The sequence below is a fragment of the Salvelinus sp. IW2-2015 genome, linkage group LG15 (assembly GCF_002910315.2).
Source record: "Salvelinus sp. IW2-2015 linkage group LG15, ASM291031v2, whole genome shotgun sequence".
NCBI classification, from domain to species: Eukaryota; Metazoa; Chordata; class Actinopteri; order Salmoniformes; family Salmonidae; genus Salvelinus; species Salvelinus sp. IW2-2015.
In genome coordinates, this window is record NC_036855.1 from 17,824,200 (window position 1) to 17,847,131 (window position 22,932).

Consider the following 22,932-nt stretch of genomic DNA (forward strand, 5'->3'; position numbering starts at 1 on the left):
CCCGTTGGGATATTTAAATGGACTGTTTGAAAATGTGAAGAATTTTCTTTTTTATAACTTTTTAAATGTTTTTTGTGAATCACATTTCTATTTGGCGTACCCCCGACGGCATTGCGCCTACCCCAGTTTGGGAATACCTGCTGTAGGTTGAACTAGTGTTTAGAGTGCCAGATTATGCCTTTGTCTAGGAGAGGACAGCTGCAGACAGCAGCTTCCATGTGACAAACGCTTGAATGTAAAACTAAAAAACATGGTTAATACATGACCCGAGTTGGGTGAGAAGGTTCCAGAAATGTCCATATACCAATGTTCTTTCCTGCTCATTGAAAGCTAAGCCACCCGAGATCACCAGTTACCCTGGCATTTAGGAAATTCTCTGCTGTGCCCTATCAAAAGGCACAACTGAGGGTAAAAAAAATGTTATAGTATATGAAAATACATTTTATACATAGAAATATACTTTTAATGACAATCATAGCACTAGATTTTAGATTTACAAATATAAACAACTACATCATGTGCATCTGTATTCAAGGTGGCCAATATCATTCACTTGTGACATTGTAGGTCACGGTCAACAGATAATGGCAAATTATAATTACATCACAATTATGGATGATAACTAATATAAATAAATACAAAATGAATAGATAGTCAATCTTGGAATTAATAATAGGATCAAATGCTCTTTCAAAGAAACTCATTACATGCCAAGTCTGTGGAGGCCACTGTTACTGTATGCACTTTTGGAAACAGTAAAAGGGGCAGTCTGCAGTTGCTACACCCATTTTGGACTTGAATATAGGAGATAACTTACAAATGCCTCATGAGCTTAGTTCAACTGTCGTATCCCATCAGAACTCAAAATATAAGCTTGTATTCCTCCAATGTTTGTAAACAAATGAGAACAAACTGTATTGCCTCAAAACATGGTTAAAACTATAATTATGATATCATGGATGGTCAGTCTTTGCATTCTTATAAGTCTTCGATTTGAGAGGGATTACATTTCTCCAGGCCCAGCCCTCAGCTTTTTACCAAAACAGAGGCGGGGTAATGCTTTATTATTGTTTTAAATGTGGATTGGCCCATTAAAGCAGATGATTCAATTACTTGACAGAATCTTACATGATGGGCTCTTGAGTGCTAAAACATGTGAAACACAATGAGATTGACATATGTACGAAAAAGGTAAATGCAGAAGGTACTGAGAGATTGAAAAAATACATTTGACTAACATTCCTTATGTCAATATTTATTGACTGATTATTTTCAAGATATATTCATTAACCTAACCGTCTTTGCAATATTTATTTAAATTTGTATTTATTTAAACATTTAAAACATGTATTATTTTATAATAATAGTCTTATGTTAACTTTTTAAAGTAAAGTATTAAATTAAATCCAGTCCAAGTCAGTAACTACCATTAACCTGTAATGTCACCTTCAGAATTTGGCACATGATATCAGCTAAAAAAACAGCATCCAAAAATACATATTACCATCGGTGTCAAGGCAAACTGATTTAAAGTACTGTAGGTCAATATTCAGTTCTAAGAGTTGAAATCTGGGGTGTGTATGGTACTGCATACATAAAGCTTCACTATAACCTCAAATGTTAGCCCAATGCGTGAATTATTGTTGTATAAAAAAATGTTTTAAACATTTAACATGTACGAGTAATAGAAAACAAATCCCCCAACAAATTAAATGCAACAAACACAAGCCTYTGAAAAAGGTACAATCTTATTAACACAAAAATAAACTAATGCATGCTTTGTTTTCCCTCCCCATCTCCCTCTGCCCAGTACATCTTTACCTTTCAGTACAAGGATGGGTTTGYAACATCCAGAAAGACATTGATGCAAACATTTTGACCATCCCCCTCGTTAATTTACACACTTCTGCTTCTCTCATCAACTCATGTGACATTGTTCGTTCACAAATCTAACACAGTAGATTCTCCAATGAAGAAGAAATGAACATACAAAACCAACCAGTGCAGGCTTGATGGGGGAAACCTTGTCTTGCTCCATTAAGTGCAAAGGGTAGTTATTTTTTGCTGTGCGCATTTTGGCCTTAATGTCAGTGTCTAGCTGAGTTTCTGCAGCAATTTGTCCTCTTTGAGTCCAAACTGTACACTCACGGACATCTCTGCTATGAACTGTTCACAAGCCGTCTTGGTCACCTGTTTGCAATAGCGCAGGTCAATGTGACAGATGCTTCCACAGCGCTTGAAGAAGGTAAGGGAATGGTCTGTCACCCTATTACAAACTTGAGGCGGAGACAAAAACAGAGCCAGGCATGAGGAAGCCGTAGAGAACCGGATTGAATATTATGAAGCCTAAATGCAACATAGACTTGCAAACTATAATAAAAATTAAAAATAACTGTGAAATCAGATAAGACAGAAAATAAATACATCTTTGATATTCTTTAATATTAAGAGACAAATAAGTGAAATAGCTTATTCTATAATAGTTATGACTGAAAACACGATGTATAATGTAAAATTGTATAATGTAACTACTGTAAAAAAAAAAGAAAAGTGGTATGTATCTAAAATGTGTTTAGAATGTACATGTAACAACAAAAGAAAAATCTGTAAAAAGTTACATTTTGCCCTCCGAAGGTAGCCCCAAAAAATAAACAAGTGACATAGCAGAGTAAATAAAAACAGCCTCTGTGCTTTTTGTATTACTCTAGCCCCTAGTGCTAATACTGAGGTTGTGAGAGTGGTGTGACTGACTGAGGGTTCCTACCTGACAGGTTGATCTCTGTGAGGGAGTCTCTGGTTGTGGTCCCTGCGGCCGTCAGCAGGTTGACTGAATGGTCGTTGATGTGGTTGCAGTAGCTCAGGTCCAGTTGTGAAAGTACCGGCATATGTCTGATAATCAGACGCAGAGAGGCGTCTGTGATGTCCAGTCCAGCCAAACGCAAGTCCAGGATGTTCCTCAGTTTACAGCGGTTGTCCAACTGACCTGAGGGTGGAGAGCAGGAACAAAATAGGAGTGATTTCTCATCTCGCAGTCAACATGGCGAGTAATCTCATACATTTTCATTAACCTCCTTTAATTAAACGTGAACTATCTTAAGATACACTTATTTTTCTTCCTAATGGGTTCTTAGAAAGAAAAGCCTCCCAGTCCTGTCACACCCAGGAGAACCACCAGAGGTTGCTATTATACACTCATGTCAATTTCCCCTAACTCTCCCCTCTTGTTGCAGGTGGTTACCTGGTCTATTATCGGTCGGGGGCGAGAGCAGGTCCCTCATCTGGGCATCTTTGAGCCCTTCCACCCACTGCACATCCAGGGTGCGCAGCAGAGGGCAGCTAGAGGTGCAGAGGGCAGACACAGCCACCCACGAGCACCCTGAGAGCAGCAACACCCGCAGACCTGCAGGACACAGAGCGAAGTAGCGTCAGACGGGTTTCAACGCTGAGACACAATCACAATTGGACAGTCTCTGGTGTCTAGCCGAAACATTTTCCTCTCCCATAGATCAGAGGTTCACGCGGTCCTGGCACGTACCTGGTAAACGGTTTATTAGCCAGCTCAGCTGCTTCTTGGAGATGTTGGTCCAGCTGAGGTCCAGTGAGAGGGGCTGTCTGCGGATGATGCCACTCAGCATGAGGGGAGTGATAGATTTACAGCGGTTCAGATCGATGTTGGTCCACAGTCTTTTATCACAGCACCTGTCAGAGAGAGACAATAGAAATACACACTCACTATCTGGCTTGGACTAAAATTCACAATGTTCTAGATAATTAGTATATTTGAATGTGAGTGTTAAAGAGATTGAACGGGATCTTAAGCACTTACAAATTAGTAACATATTTTACGAATTGGAATTCCTAACAATTTTTTCTGCAGGACGTAACACATCATACGAAATGGATGACGAGCACAATGGTGCACAATTTTCAGGGACCCAACTTTTATAACGCATCTTTATTTTATGTTTTATAGGCCCTTAAATGTAAAGTAAAAATATGAGTGGGAATAGTAAGAGCTCTCACCATCTATTCCATGTCTTGCAGACACGCATGCAGACACACAGCTCCTTGTGTGTGAAGTGCCCAAAGAGCTTCATCCAGACCTCTCGCTGCACCGCATGGGTCTTCCCGTCCACCAGGGGCAGTCTGTCCGGCGGGGGGCTGATGGGGGGTGGCCGGATTACGTGGCGCTCCATTTGGACACACTTGGGTGGGGAGCGTGGGGGCAGGGGCCGGGTGCCAGGGGAGCTCCTGTTGAAGCCCAGAGGGGTGATCTGGCTGGGGTAGAAGTGGCGCAGCTCCCAGGGGGTGCCGTTCATTTCCTTGGTCCGGAGGTGGGGGCGCTCCCCTCCCAGGTCACTGCCGATGCAGAAGCCCCTCTTGGGCTCCTCATTCTCACTCTCTGGCTCCACCTTGAGGGGCTGGCGGTTCTCATTGGCTAGGCAGTCCTCACTCTTTTGGATCTCCTGGTTCAGTGCTTTGCTCAGCTCCTTGTTGGGCAAACGGCGTTTGCGGCGCGCTTTGGGGCGTGGGCCCTTCTCCTGGGGTTCACTGCCACCCTCGCTGCTGGGGCCAGCCTGTGGAGAGCTGCAGTGAGACTGGTCACTGTCTAGAACAGAAGTTTTGAGAGGAGGCCTTGGAAAGTTTGTCTTTGTGTCTTTGCCATCCCCGTCCTCTGCCCAGTCCTCGGTATCTCCTAAACGATCTCTCCTCTCCAGGCCTCGCCAGAACAGAGAGTCCGTCTCCTCCTCATCCACTTCCTCCTCCTGGTCTTCCTCCTCAGTCTTGATCTGATGAAGGAGTTTGGGGAACAGAGGTTCATCTGCCTTTCCCTGTGGGGGAGAGGGAGGTTTAGTTAGAGAGCATGTTCAACTATGGATACCAGAGCACATATCAACATCCAAACATTTTACAAAAGGAGTTGCTTGGCACAACATGAAAATTGCCATGCATAGTCAATGAGTAACATTATACTAACAGACACTGAAACAGAAACCACATTATGAAATCGGAGTCTACCTTCTTCCTCACACTGAAGTCCTCTTCCTCGTCATCGTCGAAGAGCTTCCTCTTCTTCCTCAGTTTGTCCGCAGGTCTGGGCCGAGGCAGGGTGCTGGGGGTCAGGACAGGGGGGTGTCTGTGGAGGGGCTCCCATTCCTCAGGTCTGTGTCTTGAGATATCACCCCCCTCAGTCTTCCTCTTGGCTGTAGACGTAGATGTGGCCTCACCCTCCTCCTTGACTGCCTTCTGCTCCTTCAGCAGGGAGCCAGGGAGGTTAGACGCATACTTGAACCCTGGTCCCCTTTTTTGCTTGCAGACCAAAAGGTGGAAAAACAGGGAAGACAACTTTATATATTTCGCCTATCACGACAGGGTCACCAAACTGAGATACTGTAGTTGTTTCAATGGTGAAACAAGTCAAACATTGTAAACTACTTAGACTGTGACTGTGCCACTTCTAGAGAATTAGAGGTTTGTTTCCTTCCCGTGTAACAGACACAGGGCATTGAACCATGTGATATAGTAAGTAGATGAACAGGAAGTAAGAAACCACAAAGTAAAGACATTATGAAATGCCTCTGACTTTAAAGAATAATTATTTGGAGAGTGTTTTCCAAAGATGGTTCACAGCACTGTTTCCTAATCCAACATCAGATGACAAAATTGGTGTGTGCTTTATCTTTGGAGAAAGGGGAAACTAAAATATCAATTTCATGTTAATGCTTATGAACTTGAGAATAGATAATATTCTATGATGGGCTGCCTACAGTAAGTCCTTAAAATTATGCATTCATATACAGATGTATGATCACCCTGTTGCAGGAGAACTGTCCTGCAAAGCAGGACATTTAAAACTTGTAGTGAATTTGAGGTTTAAAAAGTTTTCTGAAGTTTATAATTTCAAATGTATCAACCGCTACAAAATATCAATTAACTATAATCCACATATCCTTTTGCTGCAGGATTAAGTTCCTGCTGTAGCAAACTGGCTCAAATTAAGATCCTACATTTGTAGGTACTCACTTTTCCGGTTTTCCCAGCGTAGTTGCATTTGGGACATTCCCAACAGTTAGGAAGTTCATCGTTCACCACGCCAGAAGCATCCTTTACCTGAAAAGCATGAAGTAAAAGAGAGAGTTAAGACAAAAAGGGCAGAAGGGGAGTCAGTCTAATGTACAATGTGTTCAGCACAGAGAGAAATGAACAGGGAACTGAAAGTGACTGTTGTCACCTCTTTGTGTGAGGCAGTTTAACACTTTATTTTCTGACACATTTAAAAAGTGAGAAACTCTAGCAAACAACAACCTCTAACAATGAAAAATCAATATTCTTCAGAAATACCTTACCATAAGTGTGTTATGTGCCTGGAATACAACAAACACAAAGGCTGTGTTCTTAATATCTGATGTAGTTCACAACTTCACTTCATTAGAACAGGTTCGAGCAAGGACATGCTATGACATGTTATGCTTTGGCTGAATGGCTCCTAAGAGTGCATGAGCAGCTTTGCATTTTATTTGCATCCGGCTCCACCCAGCAATGTCAACAACACTGAAAAGTCGTATTCTAGCATCATGTGATTTCAACTGGACACAGCCTACTGCAAGTCTGGCTGGAGGAGGGAAAGTGATGAGGTGATTCAGTGTCAAACAACAACAGGAAGTCCCCACCACACCAACGCCTCAAGCTGCCTTGTAAAACTGTCTGAAAGTCAAACACAGTGAATCACCTACCACTGGTACAGCAGCAAACATTCCAGGATATAGTATTGCCCTCATTTCAGTCACAAAGGATATAAAACATTCAGGTGAATCTCACTCACACAAATAATGAATCATCAAACTCATCAGGTGGAGGCTTGGCCTCGTGTTCAGTCATGGTTGTGTTCAACACGACTCGACATGCTCATCCTGTCTCACCTTTAAGCAGTTGGGGTGGACAATCTCATTGCAGATGGAGCACTCCATGAGCATGACGTTGAACTTGTCCTCCTCCTCCAATGTGTCCTCCTTCCCTGCTTCTCCGCACACCACACACACAGCTGTGTGGGGCAGGACAGGCTGCAAAGGACAAATACAAAAACACATTCACTGACAACTGTCAAACTCATTGACAGTAACACACACAGTGTCTCCATTATGCCGGTGTGCAATAATATTTGCAAATAGTGTTGATAAGCTGCTACTGGTCATTCTGTTTCCTGTTTTAGGAAAATCATTAACAGACATTGGCGACTATGCCAAGCCGTAGACAAATATCCACTGAATGGACTCAACAGAATCGAGAGACCTTTGACACATGAATGAGTCATACTGTTGCAAAAATAAAAATGTTAGCACTCACTTCCTGAGGTCTCACTCTGTATCATTGTACGTCTGGTTGGTTCTTGCTTACACTGACCCGTCTTTCAGACCCTGAACTGTGAACCTGTCTTATGGTTTTCATGTCAAATGCACAGTCTTTTGCATTTGTGGCACAGCACTGTAGCACTGGATAAGACAATATAGGCTAACTGAAATATCTGCTAAATAGTATGAATGATGAAAAGCCTGTGTGGTTACTATGGCTTTACTCACTGCAATGCACTGCCTCATGATACAGGACTGCTTCATGCGCCCAGGTCCTCCAAACTTCTTCATGTCTTTACAGAAGTGACATTCTCCACACTCAGTTCGGAGGCACGCCTCACACTTTCGGCAGCGTGTTCTCCTGCGTCTGGCACCAGACGCACTGCGATTGGACGGCAGCTTGACCGCTGCTGAAGTCCCCATCTTGGGCTTTGGCCGGTTGGCTTCCTGTTGCTGCAGAGAGAAAAATAATACAATTTATGTTAAAACATCCATTACCTCTTGTCCCTGGAAGTAGACTTTTTGAGTCCGGTCATTGGCTCCCTGGTCCTCTCCAACCAATATTCATCCTGAGTATTTGGAAACTACTTTAGAAAGGCAATTCAAATGGGTACTATTGCCTAAGACAGTAACCTACATTCTGCTTCATTATGGAACACAAAACATCTAGTATGTTCTACTCCTGACAGTCATAAAGCTAGTGAAACAGTACTGCACTGAAGCCACCGGCTGCGAGCCACATACAGTACCTTTCTAAACCTCTCTAAATGCCAAATCTGTAAATCAGCCTCTGTCCAAGAAAATAAAAAGATTCTCTCCCACCCCGTGACACCACAGATAGTTAGAGGTTCACAGGTAAAAATTCATTTCAATGCTCTTTACCCGAGCCTAGAGCCACCAGAACAATAAAACCATCCAAATGAGAGATTCCCTATGCAATTACTGAGAAGAATTTTTGTGCTGCAGAGGCTAGTGTTTCCTTGGAAACACAGTCCCCCTGCTTTTCCTAACCATTTGAATAGAATAATGAAAGGAGATGAGAACTAGCAGAGACATAGTGTACTTTAGCATTAAATGGGAGGGCTGTGGAGAGGTTAGGATTGTTTTGAAATTGAACATTTTCATGGCTCCTCTGGCAGAAGTAAAACTCTTACTTTATTTTCTCATAAAGTGCACATATTGCTTCTGGCCCTAGGAGACACGCTGGGAAAACAGAGTTGAATGTGCTACTGTAGATTGGGTCATTCATTCCCCTGGAAGCTGTTCTTACTGGCACTAAAAACACTTTATGGGGCGAGATCGATTAGTGTAGTGTAGAATCTGCTGCTTGTCACTCAGTCCCAGTCGAGCATTATGCCCTGCCTCTGATCTCCTGCAAAGGACATCTATAAGGCTGATACGCTGTTTACACAACCTACTCCCCAAAATAAAAGGTACAACCAATTGCATGGTGTCAAATATGAATGTTTTAATCTGGAGGTTTGCGTGTGTATTTCTGGCAAAATGATCTACCACTGTGTGAGCCAGTAGGTCCATCCATTAAAGAAACTAAATCACAAGACAGCAACACACACAGGTCCACAAAAAATGTCTTACCACCTGGCAATGCTCCTCAGTTAAGGATTAATACACAACAGTGAAAACCTTCCACTCCCAAACAAATACTGAGAAACATTGTCACGTCACAGCCCTTACATAATCATCCTCCTGGAACAGATATAGCTAATAAGGACCAAACCGCCATCATATAAACGCAGATGGAATTCTTGCAGAGGGCTTAAAGAGAGAGAAGAAAAACACTAGACCAGGGTCATTGAGAACAAAGTATTCCTTCATGAATACTAGAATAAGATGTCACTGGAGAGACATACCACAAGACGATTCTTCACCGGGAAGCTTTTCTTCAGGTTTGGAAAGAGAGTTGTTATAATAACCTCAAGCATAATTCCAGATCCTAAACAGATTCTCAAGCATACACGGTTGTTGTTGACGCAACATCCAACTGGAAATGGGAAACAGACTACAATCTGATAGTTTTCCTAATAAATTTGTTCAACCAAGGAGTGTATGGAAAGGTGTACAAGGAAGACATCAGAAGGAGGGCTGAGGCTGCAAATGCTATGACTATCAGCATTGCACAACATTCAAGTGTGATTGGCACATTCCTGGCATTGTCTTAAAATGTTGAAATTCCGCTAACTGATTTTTTAGAGACCTTTTAACAGAAATCTCTACAACATTATATCCAACACAACAGATCACCAAAGCAATCAATGTAGGACTAGTACAAACCCACGTGTGYTATATGACCTATTTTCCTCTCAAACAAACTCCTCTTCACCCTGAAGGAGTCCTTGAATAAAGTAGCTGATACCCTCTTGTCCAAATATTCAAGTTAATTGTGCAACAGCGTTAGCATGACAAAATGCTTGACAAAGTGTTCTGTGTATGTGAGTTATTCTTCGAATATCTCTTCTGYCAAGGGGGCATGAGTTTGTTTATCTTTTATTTGTTTTAATCAACAAGTGTATGGTCCATCTATGCCATGTTATGTGAAACCTCTGAATTACAGGAGAAAGTACTAAATATGGTGGCTAAAATGAGGAGTGATCCTMCTCCAATGCCTCGCTTCCAAGAAATCATAACTCACAAAAGTAGGACTATGAAACACTAATGTGTTGATTGTTTACAAAAGCATCTTGACCTATAATAGATCCAGACTGATTACCAACACTTACTGTAACTTGGCTGACTAATGTGCTAGGAATGTTAGGTTTGTTTGATGAGGCCCTAAAACACTAGGCCGAGATGGGGGCCTTATCTGATCAGTTTCACTGTGGATCCCAGTGCTGTGGGAGGAAGTCACAGGGTTCACCATCTGCCTGGCTTCAATGGACCACAGCACACCACAACAATGCACTCAAAAGGGAGGGAAGTCCATGACATCTCCACAACTGCGCCAAAAGAATAAGATCAAAATAACCCACTTCATAAACAATGACTGAGTGGGTGTGTGGGTTAATTTTTTTATTTCACCTTTATTTAACCAGGTAGGCTTCCAACCTGGCCAAGAATAAAGCAAAGCAGTTCAACACATTCAACAACACAGAGTTACACATGGAATAAACAAACATACAGTCAATAACACAGTAGAAARAAATGTATATACAGTGTGTGCAAATGAGGTAAGATAAGGAAGGTAAGGCAATAAATAGGCCATGGTGGCGAAGTAATTATAATATACCAATTAAACACTGGAGTGATTGATGTGCAGAAGATGAATGTGCAAGTAGAGATACTGGGGTGCAAAGGAGCAAGATAAATAAATACAGTATGGGGATGAGGTAGTTCGATGGGCTATATTACAGATGGGCTATGTACAGGTACAGTGATCTGTGAGCTGCTCTGACAGCTGGTGCTTAAAGCTAGTGAGGGAGATATGAGTCTCCAGTTTCAGTGATTTTTGCAGTTCGTTCCAGTCATTGGCAGCAGAGAACTGGAAGGAAAGGCGGMCGAAGGAGGAATTGGCTTTGGGGGTGACTAGTGAGATATATCTGCTGGAGCGCGTGCTACGGGTGGGTGCTGCTATGGTGACCAGTGAGCTGAGATATGACGGGGCTTTACCTAGCAGAGACTTGCCCATAGAGACTGCCAGAGGTCCGGACAACAGGCCCTTCGATTTGACACACTGAACTCTATCAGAGAAGTAGTTGGTGAACCTGGCGAGGCAGTCATTTGAGAAACCAAGGCTGTTTAGTCTGCCGATAAGAATGTGGTGRTTGACATAGTCGAAAGCCTTGGACAGGTCGATGAGTACGGCTGCACAGTAATGTCTCTAATCGATGGCAGTTATGATATCGTTTAGGACCTTGAAGTCGGAAGTTTACATACACTTAGGTTGGAGTCATTAAAACTCGTTTTTCAACCACTCCACAAATTTCTTGTTAACAAACTATAGTTTTGGCTCGTCGGTTAGGACATCTACTTTGTGCATGGCACAAGTCATTTTTCCAATAATTGTTTACAGACAGATTATTTCACTCCATGCCAGCCAACCTCAGGCACATTCTCACAGGTTGTAAAACAAGCCTCACCCAAGGACGCTACACTTGGCGTCACAACCAAGTCCTTAAAAACCTTGCGTCCGCCCTGGAGGACAAGCGAGCTGCCACCAACTCCCTACCACCCCCAGCAGCATCACACCCCTTACGGACGACCTTTGTCCGCGAAGGGGCTAAACCACCGAAGAGCGGCTCTACACCATTAGAGCGAGACCAGCTGCGCTTGGCCCGCGACTGGAAAATGCTAGCTGACATTGGCCGGCAACTTGTGTTTCCTCCGGAGATCGCAACCACCACCCTAAGACCTGACATGGTGCTCTGGTCCCGTTCGCTCAAGAAGGTCTTCATCATTGAGCTCACAGTACCCTGGGAGGACTCAGTAGATGAGTCTTATGAGCGAAAACATCTGCGCTATGCCGATCTAGCTGCCGAAGCACGGCATCATGGCTGGAACACAGAAGTCCGACCAGTGGAGGTGGGCTGCAGAGGTTTTGTGGCAACTTCTACAACCAGACTGCTTAGAGACCTGGRAATTAAGGGCCAGAGCCAGCGTTCGGCAATCAAAGCTGTATCAGAGGCGGCAGAAGGCAGCAGTCAATGGCTCTGGATGAAGAGGAAAGACCCCAGCTGGGCCCCGAAGTGAGAGGGCCAGGAGGTATGCGGTCAACAATGCTTGACTCAGGGAGGAAGACACCCCTGCCATGCATAGTCCCATGGGATGTTGGCTATCAACAACAAGGCAACTCCTATGACTAATTGGGAATGGGACGCAAGCGTAGGATTGATCACCCTGTCGCTGGCCGCCTTTGGGGAGGGTGTATAGTGTGAAAGGCCGAAACACCCTAGGAACCAAAGGTACACTACTGACGATGCGCTCCCCAAATTTCACCAGTCTCACTGTTCATGAACTCTTGGAAGTGCTTGCACAAAGGATAGTAACATCTCATCCTGTGTTCTTGGAATCTGTATCACAACTCCAGTGGGTCAGAAGTTTACATACACTAAGTTGACTGTACCTTTAAACAGCTTGAAAAAATCCAGAAAATGGTGTCACGGCTTTAGAAGGTTCTGACAGGCTAATTGACATCATTTTAGTCAATTGGAGGTGGACCTGTGGATGTATTTCAAGGCCTACCTTCAAACTCAGTGCCTCTTTGTTTGACATCATGTAAAAATCTAAAGAAATCACCCAAGACCTCAGAAAATAAATTATAGTCCTCCACAAGTTTGGTTCATCCTTGGGAGCAATTTCCAAACGCCTGAAGGTACCACATTCATCTGTACAAACAATAGTACGCAAGTATAAATACCATGGGACCACGCAGCCGCCATACCGCTCAGGAAGGAGACGCTTTATGTCTCCTAGAGATGAACGTACTCTGGTGCGAAAAGTGCAAATCAATCCCAGAACAACAGCAAAGGACCTTGTGAAGATGATGGAGGAAACAGGTACAAAGGTATCTATATCTACAGTAAAACGAGTCCTATATCGACATAACCTGAAAGGCCACTCAGCAAGGAAGAAGCCACTGCTCCAAAACCGCCATAAAAAAGCAAGACTACGGTTTGCAACTGCACATGGGGACAAAGATCATACTTTTTGGAGAAATGTCCTCTGGTCTGATGAAACAAAAATAGAACTGTTTGGCCATAATGACTATCGTTATGTTTGGAGGAAAAAGGGGGAGACTTGCAAGCCGAAGAACACCATCCCAACCGTGAAGCACGGGGGTGGCAGCATCATGTTGTGGGGGTGCTTTGCTGCAGGAGGGACTGGTGCACTTCACAAATAGATGGCCATCATGAGATAGGAAAATTATGTGGATATATTGAAACAAACATCTCAAGACATCAGTCAGGAAGTTAAAGCTTGGTCGCAAATGGTCTTCCAAATGGACAATGACCCCAAGCATACTTCCAAAGTTGTGGCAAAATGGCTTAAGTACAACAAAGTCAAGGTATTGAGTTGCCATACAAAGCCCTGACCTCAATCCTTAGAACATTTGTCGGCAGAACTGAAAAAGCATGTGTGAGCAAGGAGGCTACAAACCTGACTCAGTTACACCCATCTGTCAGGAAGAATGGGCCAAAATTCACCCAACTTATTGTGGGAAGCTGTGGAAGGCTACCCGAAAAGTTTGACCCAATTTAAAGCAATGCTATCAAATACTAATTGAGTGTATGTAAACTTCTGACCCACTGGAATGTAATGAAATAAATAAAAGCTGAATATAAATCACTCTATATTATTCTGACATTTCACATTCTTAAAATAAAGTGGTGATCCTAAACTAACCTAAGACAGGGAATGTTTACTTAGGATTAAATGTCAGGAATTGTGAAAACTGAGTTTAAATGTATTTGGCTAAGTGTATGTAAACTTCCGACTTCTATATATATATATATATATATATATATATATATAATATATAATATAATATATATATATATATATATATATATATATATATATATAATATATATATAAGCCAAAATATATTATACATAATACATACATATATAGAAGACCAGTTCTTTATGTCCATTACATGCAAGACATATTTTATCTAGTCCTCATTATATCCTGTTTTATTCCGACAAAAAAGGAAGAAGGAAAAAGGAACATAGATTCTAAATGGCCGCTAATGACTGACAGTAAAAATGTGTCTATGGTATTCCTTCATGGGTAGTGTGATGCCTAAGTTTAACTTACAATCGACTGACACAGCCAGGCTTCTTCTTCTTCCGACTTTATATGGCGGTTGGCAAGGTGCATTACCACCACCAACTGGACTGGAGTGTGAACCTCAGTTCATCTTTCAATCACCCACGTGGGTATATGGTCCTAAAAACCAATGAGGAGATGGGAGAGGTGGGACTTGCAGCGCGTCAAGCATCACATATAGAACCAAGTTCTATTTAAGCGCCTGGCTACGCAGACACTTATTGAAATGCGCGAGCAGTGTGGGTGCAATGATTGATTAACATGTATGTGTACATTTATTTTGCAACGCACACGACGCAGGCGGTGTGGTCAGCATGTTACCTGAATAACTGGGCCTGCCGGAAGCATAACGTGCACTCTGCCTCCTCCAATCAGAGTACCTATTCCTAGCACACCTAGAACCTAATGCTTAAAAATAAGCTAAATATTTGTAATTTACCTTTTTAAATGTATTACCTTTTATGTGTGGCATAAACACACAACCAGTCAATGTTTTAATCTGATTAGGCTACTTCAAAAGTCTCCTGTAGGCATGCGGTTTGCAACGCCCGTGCCAATATATTGTCCAAACATGTCTTCTTGGGCATTATCACTTAAATAACCGCACATAATAATTTCGCACATAACACATTTTACTGACACAAAAAGATCCCACCTTGTCTAGCGTATTTTGTTTTGTCAACAAAATACTGACATTTGCCGCTTCCATCAGGACTGTCGTGCCATTTTTTATCCGGCATGTACTTGACTCGCATAAAAAGATTGGATGGAAACCTGGTTAATCTGAAGCCATTTTGAGGATGCTAGAATTACGTTTTGTAAAGCCATTTTGCTAACCGTGCCAATATTTATATGGATACATCCATAACAATGAGCTAATGAGGCACGATTTTGCCTTGCATAGAAAATGTGCTCGCTCGTCAGGACACTGTTGTTCAGAGCAGCTAGCCAACAACAGCTAACCAACAACACAGATAACAAAATCACTCCAAACTGAAGCTGGAAAGACTGCAAACTAGCTGCACTTCATTTCGTTTGACTTTTTTACAATTTACATTTCTTTGTATATATCCATAAAAATGATGCCAGCTGATTCATGATTTTGACTAGCTGAGAAACGCTGCCTGCCTTTCTGTCTTGTCCCGACTCCTGAGTTCATTACTATTGGACAGCTGGAGATCGAATTTGAATATTGAAACAATGTTACAAAATGTTGGAGAGACAGACAGCAAGGTATATATAAATCTCTGCTGTTGAAAACGAAATGTTAGTCTAAAGGAAATGTGAGAATGTCTAGATACTTTTTATAGTGAAGATCAAGTTTATAAATTGCTTGGCTGGGCTGATGAGACAGTGGATTGCGCAGTCAGATGGAACAGAGTAAACAGGCATTTTAGCGTCATAGATTTAGCCGGTGGTAATATGTTTTAACCAATCAGCCATCAGGATTAGACATGATTATTATATCATATTATACAAGTAAACATGGAGTCACGTGATGGTATGTTGTGTGGTTCTCCCACTAAGACTTGGGAAAGCTTGTMATTTATTAGGCTACAGATTAAATAAATGATGAACTTCACAGGCTGGTGAAAGTGCACGGGATGAGCTTGATGCTCAATAAACATCTAGGGTCTTATTCTGGTGACATGATGATCGATGGTTGGCTGCTGGTTTGACAAATACAATGTGCCAATACCAGGGTGGGCACATTTGCTATACCGTCACATTTCAAAAGTAATTTTCATGTGCACTATGTATTTACGCACAGACTTTTATCTGCAACAAGTCAATTTGATGGAAACAACTCTGAAAATGTGCATATTGTTTTTTATGCAGATTTTAGAATATTCGCATTAAAATCTGCTGCCAATTGGATGGAACCCTAGCTACAGACACCCTAAAGACTCTGCCAAGTGTGCTAGTTCAGTGTCGCTTTGATTATGCCTGCACATCATGGTTCACCAGCAGCCCCAAACATCTAAAGAATAAGATACAGACCAGCCAAAACAAGCATGTAAGAATTGTACTTAAACTCCCGCTCCCCCCATCTGGAGGTTGAGCATTTCAAGCAGCTAGGCTGGCTATCTGTAGAAAGAAATAGTAGAATTAATTCAACTTGTCTGGTCCACAGAATTATCACAGACTCAGCCCCCTGGTACTAACCAACATTTTTTACTTTGTCAGAGATGTCTGTCAGCATAATACCAGAGCCAGAGACACTAATATTCACTGTTTTAAATTTAAGAGTCTTAACTGGTAAGCACACATTTGTATATACTGGCGCTGTTGAGTGGAACAAACTACCACAGGAACTCAAAGTCATAACAACCATAACCACTTTTTAAAAGAATGTCAAAAGCTGGCTTATGTGTGAACAGTAGAATCTCTGTAATGTGTCTGTATCTATGTAAAAACAAATAGGGACCACAATGGAAATAAGCCCCGACTTTATGGTGTAATTCCAGTCACTTTAAAAAAGAGTTGTACTCTGTATGTATTTATTTTTACTGGCAAATAGAAATCTAATCAATCCAAACTGTGCAGCACGGTCATTYGATGAATGGAAATAGACATCTGTTAAAAAACACCAAAACGTTTAATGATATTCAGAGATTGTCAAGCCAAACCTTTGATACTGGGTAGGCCTTCAAGGTAGGGAGGGATGAATTTTCTGTTTGTCGAGATTGATAGTCTTTTTATTTGTATTAATTAGGGATCCCCATTAGCTGCTGCCTATTCTTCCTGGGGTCCAAACACATTTAGGCACTTAAATTACATATAAAACATAAACTGTACATTATAACATTATTACACATCTACAATACAAAATGTATAATACCACCATAYAACAACATTACAATGTACGTGTGTGTAGAGGGCGTGTGCTAGCGCTTGTGTGCGTATGCGTGTCTGTGCCTTTGTGTCTCTCTTCACAGTCCCCGCTGTTCCATATGGTGTATTTTTACCCGTTTTTATTTTATTTTTTACATCCGATTATACTGCTTGCATCAGTTACCTGATGTGGAATAGAGTTCCATGTAATCATGCTTCTATGTAGTACTGTGCGCCTCCCATAGTCTGTTCTTGACTTGGGGATTGTGAAGAGACCTTTGGTGTCTTGTGGGGTATGCATGGGTGTCCGAACTGTGTGCTAGTAGTTTAAACAGACAGCTCGGTACATTCAGCTTGTCAACACCTCTTACAAAAACAAGTAGTGATGAAGTCAATCTCTCCTCCACTTCGAGCCATGAGAGACTGATATGCATATCATTGATGTTAGCTCCCCGTGTATATTTAAGGGCAAGCCGTGCTGCCCTGTTCTGAGCCAATTGTAATTTTCCTAATTCCCTCTTTGCGGCACCTGACCACACTACTGAACAATAATCAGGTGTGACAAAACTAAGGCCTGTAGGACCTGCCTTGTTGATAGTGTTGTTAAGAAGGCAGAGCTGTGCTTAATTATGGACAGACTTCTCCCCAGTTTAGCTACTGTTGTATCAATAGGTTTTGACCATGCAGGTTTACAATCCAGGGTTACTCCAAGCAGTTTATTCACCTCAACTTGCTCATTTTCCACATTATTCATTACAAGATTTAGTTCAGGTTTAGTGAATGATTTGTCCCAAATACAATTGATTTTTTTKWWTTTTTATATTTAGGATWAACTTATTCCTTGCCATCCATTCTGAAACTAACTGCAGCTCTTTGTTAAGTGTTGCAGTCATATCACTCGATGTAGTAGCTGACGTATATAGTGTTGAGTCATCCACATACATAGACACACTTGCATGTTGTTAGTAAAGATTGAAAAAAGCAAAGGGGCCTAAACATCTGCCCTGGGGAATACCTGATTCTACCTGGATTATGTTAGAGGCGCTTCCATTAAAGAACACCATCTGTGTTCTGTTAAACAGGTAACTCTTTATTGACAACACAGCAGGGGGTGTAAAGCCATAACATACATTTTTTCCATCAGCAGACTATGATCAATCATTTATTTTGGTGCTGACAACGCAAACCATGATATTGAAGCACACAAAGTCAGTATACTTAGTTTATTAGTTGTTTGGTGCATTGGCCCATAACCCTGTGTGGCATCAACTGTGCCACAAGAGCATGCTGAAGTGGCATAGTCGATATCCACGTTTATAAACACAGGGTCGATATTGTTATTTGTGGTCATAAATATTATTTTGAGTTCATTCTGAGGGGGGGGGGGTGCTATGTATTTTACAGTACAAGGGGAGGGACCCTCCAGTAAAATCGAACTATCCCTTTGCTAGGTTGCATGCCTAAGTATGCTGCAGGGCTGTCTGACAAAATCATTTGACTAGTTCATCAAATAGATGAGGCATACTTTCACGAAATGTCTGTCCCTCTCATCATCGTATTGTGTACTTTCCTCTCTCAAAGTCTATGCGGTCTGTGTGTATCTAACCTGTAGCAGGCGTTAAAGTTATCTGACACGGAGAAATGTCGGTGGAAACGCCTTTATGCACAAATATTGATATAACAACCATCGCATGGAAATAAACATGGAGTCACGCGATGATATGTTGTGTGGTACTCCCATTACGACTCGGGAAAGGATGCAGTTCATTAGGCTACAGCTGGAATAATATACACTTTTCCAGTACACAGATGCACGACTCTTGGCGGCAGTAAGAAACGATCGCCATCTGCACCCATTCAACATAGCCTACATTTACGTTATTACTTCTAAACAACATTTTTAAAAATGGTTTCTTATACCCTTCCAATTAAGTTTTGGTTCTTGATTGTATTATGAAATGCACTCAAACAACATGTAAATAAAGGCTTTTTTTTGCGGCGTTCTAGAACTCTCCCTTGTTCTGACCACAAACGGCAATGTTTGTAAACACTGAAAGGGGTCTATACATGATGAATTTCACAGCGTAGTAAATGTGCAAGGTGATGAGCTTGATGCTCCTTTCCAATAAATATCCAGGGTCTTATTCTGGTGACATGATGATCGATGCTTGGCTGCCGTTTGACAAATACAAATAATAGCGCTCATCCATAATAATCTCAATGTAGGTAGCCTACACGCACTGTATCTGCGAGCTGTTAGCTAGAGCGCATATGCAAAGACAAGAGTGGTCACATTTTCTATATAATAACAGTTGTGAAAAAGCCCTCAGATTTGAAAATRCGATGGAAACCCATTTAACTTTTCCATTCGGTACATAGGACTGATGGTAAATTATTTGTTTGTGGGCTACGTCATGACGCCCAGCCTCTTATCGGCCAAAAGTCAGTTTGATTTAAACATCTCTGGTGGGGAAATGTGCATACTGAATACTAGAATATTCGCATTAAAATCTGTCGCAAATTGGATGGAAACCTAGCTACTGTGTGTAGTTAAATACCATGTTTCTGCGCTGAACTATGTTGATTATTTGCTTCATGAAAACTACAACTCCCATCAACCCAGCATCCCGCATAGTTCTTTACTTAAATTCCCTCGTAAATTATTTTATTTCCCTTGAGAAGASACCATGGGCTCACAATAAACATAACTAAATGGAATTCAAGTAACTGAACCAATGTCGCTCAATTTGTTGTTTAATAACCGAAAAAAACGTAATATCGGTTAATCGTTCAGCACTATTGTAGCGTAATGTACAACTAAAAGTCTCCAAACAGGCAAGAGCGGTCAACCGCTGTAAGAGCAGCTCATTGTTCCCTCTCCCCATCCCCCTCCCCAGTTCGGTTCCTGCGAAATAACATTGCCTCTAGCCCTCTTAAAGGCACAGAGCATGGTTAGGTGCGAGTATGAGCAGTTAAACATTGAAGGAATAAGTATGTCTGTCCAGAGAGCTAGACCTGAATGTGACAATGGTGCTACATCAGGCATGGTCTGATTTAGCGTAATCTATTTACTTTAGTTTTAGAAAAASTCAACACTGAGCCTCAGGTGAAGTGTAGTGAAAGGCCTCACATGTATAGTCATGCTGCCTCCTACACTACTCTCCCACACCCTGACTGTTCACACAAAAATACCAGTCACAATGACCGATCCTTTTCCATGATCACAGTAACTTGACCAAGAACACAATCTGACAGGTACCAGTGTGTGACAAATAGCTGGTAGACAACAGAGGGGGACAATGTATATTCATTGTGTCCTCTTCAGGGTTTTTGTTGAGAAAGGTTTGTTCCAAAGGTGAGAGRATTCTGGATCACATTTAAAGCCAAGCAATTATTGGGATCAACTAACTACTTTGGTGAGCAGCTCATTCTTTTCTTGCTAGGGTCTGAGATAGGTCACCTGGATACAACATGAGCCAGGGACAGGAGAAGGTGTCTGTATGACCTCTTAAATAGCTCTCTCTTGCCCAGTGGATTAGTTCTCTTACCAAAACAACACACCATGTTTCCCTTTTCCATCCATTCCCTAGTCAAATTATTACCCTATTCCTGCTTATGGTGCTGAGTGAGTGGGGATCGAGAAAAGAAAGAGATAGAAGGCAGGGAGAGAAAATACATTCTACTCACAGGATTACTGGTCTAAAGCCCCCCCCCCTTGAGAAAGACAAAACAGCATGCAGATTAGAAACCCAACGTGGCTAATGTTCTGTTCTCTGACCTGTTCAGATTCKGAATCATAATCCTCTTCATCTGCACTCAGTGACAAGGCCATGGTTCCTCTCTTCTCATCGTCTGTCTAGCGTTGTAGAGAAAACTGACATGGCTGAAGCCTCCAGCCCTGCTGCTGTTCCCTGCTCACTCGTCCCCCTCTCTCCGTCTCTCTCCCTCCCTCTCTCCACACACAGTTCAGGACCAAGCAGCTGTACAGGCACACACAAGGCGACAGGAAGCCTCATGAATATGCACAGGAAAGGTCAGGAGAGACAGGGGGCAGGCAAAGCCAATGGAGAGGCAGATTACATTTGCTTACAGGGTTGGTTACAAAGGGCACCCAGAGTCAGAATGGGACTGGAGGGTGGTAGGGAGGGAATGGTCAGGAATAGTACAGATGGGCAATGGGAAGACATCTGGCTCCTTGGGAATAAAGGGAGTGGCATGTTATCACACACAAAAAAAAATCATAATGATTGAGGACATGTTTCACTTTCTTTACTACAGTGACAGACACGCAGGTTGACGTTTATTGTCATGAGTCTTGCCCTGGAGGCAGAATTTAGTGATTTCCCCTTAGATAGGCCTGCTGCAAAGTCAAAATTGGCTCTATTGTAAAAATTCATGAAAACAAAACATATGCTTTTTGGTCTTTAATTTAAGGTTAAGCGTTAGGGTTAGCAGTGTGGTTAAGAGTAGGTTTAAAATCAGATGTTATGGCAGTGGCTGTGCCAGCTAGTGACCACTCTGCCTCCAGAACAAGATTCATGAAGAAAAACGCTAAACTGCGACAGACACAGGAAGCCATCAGCTGCTCTGGGTTTGATTGCTCTGCCCTTAATGTCTACAGATAGAGGACAAAGTACCCATCTCATCGTTTCTTGGTAGTTCAAAGCAGAAATAATTAATTGCCAGTAACTAAAGTACTCATGTAGGACATTMTTGAGTGCTTTCATTGGAAGAATTACATCTAATTTCTGCACAAGTATTACCAATTTAACAAGAGTGTCATCATGACCATCATTATACTGTTTAAGTCTGATCTAATAATGTACAGAACCCTATTTGTTCTTGTTGACATTTTGTGAAATTCTTGCATCTATGCATATGAACAGATTACACAGTAAGATWTTCTAATACAATTGTTAGATTAAAATATGATGGACAAAGAGTCAGCTGCACACTCCTTCCCAAAATCCCTCCATCATACTAAGTCTCCCACTAAATAGAAAATACACTGACTAGTTTCTATTTATTGCGTTCCTCAAACTGCGTTGCATGCACTCCCCCACCCTTAATTTGTTGGGGGATGGACTCTACAAGGTGTTGAAAGCGTTCCACAGGGATGCTGGCCCATGTTGACTCCAATGCTTCCCACAGTTGTGTCAAGTTGGCTGGATGTTTTTTGGGTGGTGGACCATTCTTGATACATACGGGAAACTGTTGAGCGTGGAAAAACCCAGCGGCGTTGCAGTTTTTGACACAAACCGGTGTGCCTGGCACCTACTACCATACCCAGTTCAAAAGGCACATACATTTTTTTCTTGCCCATTCACCCTCTGAATGGCACACATACACAATCCATGTCTTAAGGCTTAAAAATCCTTCTTTAACCTGTCCCCCCCTTCATCTACACTGATTGAAGTGGATTTAACAAGTGACTTCAATAACAGATACTGTACTTAGTTTCACCTGGTCAGTCTATGTAACAGAAAGAAAAGGTGTTCTTAATATTTTGTATACTCTGTATAATGTCCATTATACTGGACAACAATTCTACAAACCTCTAAAGAGTGTGTTTAGGTAAGAGGTAAGAAAGATTTATGGGATTTTCTTGGGGGCAGTATAATCTGGTCACAACTGGCATTAACAGTTGTGATTAGATTGTTCTACATGCCTAGCTGGGCCTTGTTCAAATCAAAAATCAAATCAAATGTTATTTGTCACATGCGCCAAACACAACAGGTGTAGACAGTGAAATGCAGTGAAATGTTCTCTGACATCAGGGACATAGTACATGATTGTGTCCTCACCTACCTTGTCTTTAATACCTGGTCAGTGCAGAAACCTGCTCCCAAAACCAATGAGAAGTTTCACAGTGCAAATACTCAAAGCCAGCAGCACCTGTGTGTGAGGGAAGAGACAAGTATTGAGATCCAGCGCACATAAAATCAAAGCAATAAAAAGGGCA

At 41.9% G+C, this 22,932-nt stretch overlaps 1 protein-coding gene across 3 annotated transcripts; it reads right to left on the bottom strand.

Annotated features, from left to right (window-relative positions):
- Positions 1-436: 436 nt before the first annotated feature.
- LOC111974223 (lysine-specific demethylase 2B) lies at positions 437-20,961 on the bottom strand. Of its 3 annotated transcripts, none has more exons than XM_024001877.2 (10): positions 20,749-20,961; positions 7,578-7,802; positions 6,921-7,061; positions 6,025-6,111; positions 5,020-5,310; positions 4,024-4,832; positions 3,536-3,699; positions 3,239-3,400; positions 2,765-2,983; positions 437-2,276 (listed from the first exon to the last, which is right to left on the bottom strand). In XM_024001877.2, exons 1-10 carry the CDS (start codon positions 20,800-20,802, stop codon positions 2,095-2,097), a joined length of 2,334 nt encoding a protein of 777 aa, XP_023857645.1. In that variant the 5' UTR covers positions 20,803-20,961; the 3' UTR covers positions 437-2,094. The 3 variants fall into 3 exon arrangements, with proteins under 3 accessions (XP_023857645.1, XP_070303092.1, XP_070303093.1); XM_070446991.1 differs by having other exon boundaries at positions 5,020-5,317; positions 6,023-6,111; XM_070446992.1 differs by lacking the exons at positions 6,921-7,061; positions 7,578-7,802; positions 20,749-20,961 and adding an exon at positions 6,348-6,480 and having other exon boundaries at positions 5,020-5,317; positions 6,023-6,111.
- Between the last annotated feature and the right edge of the window lie 1,971 nt (positions 20,962-22,932).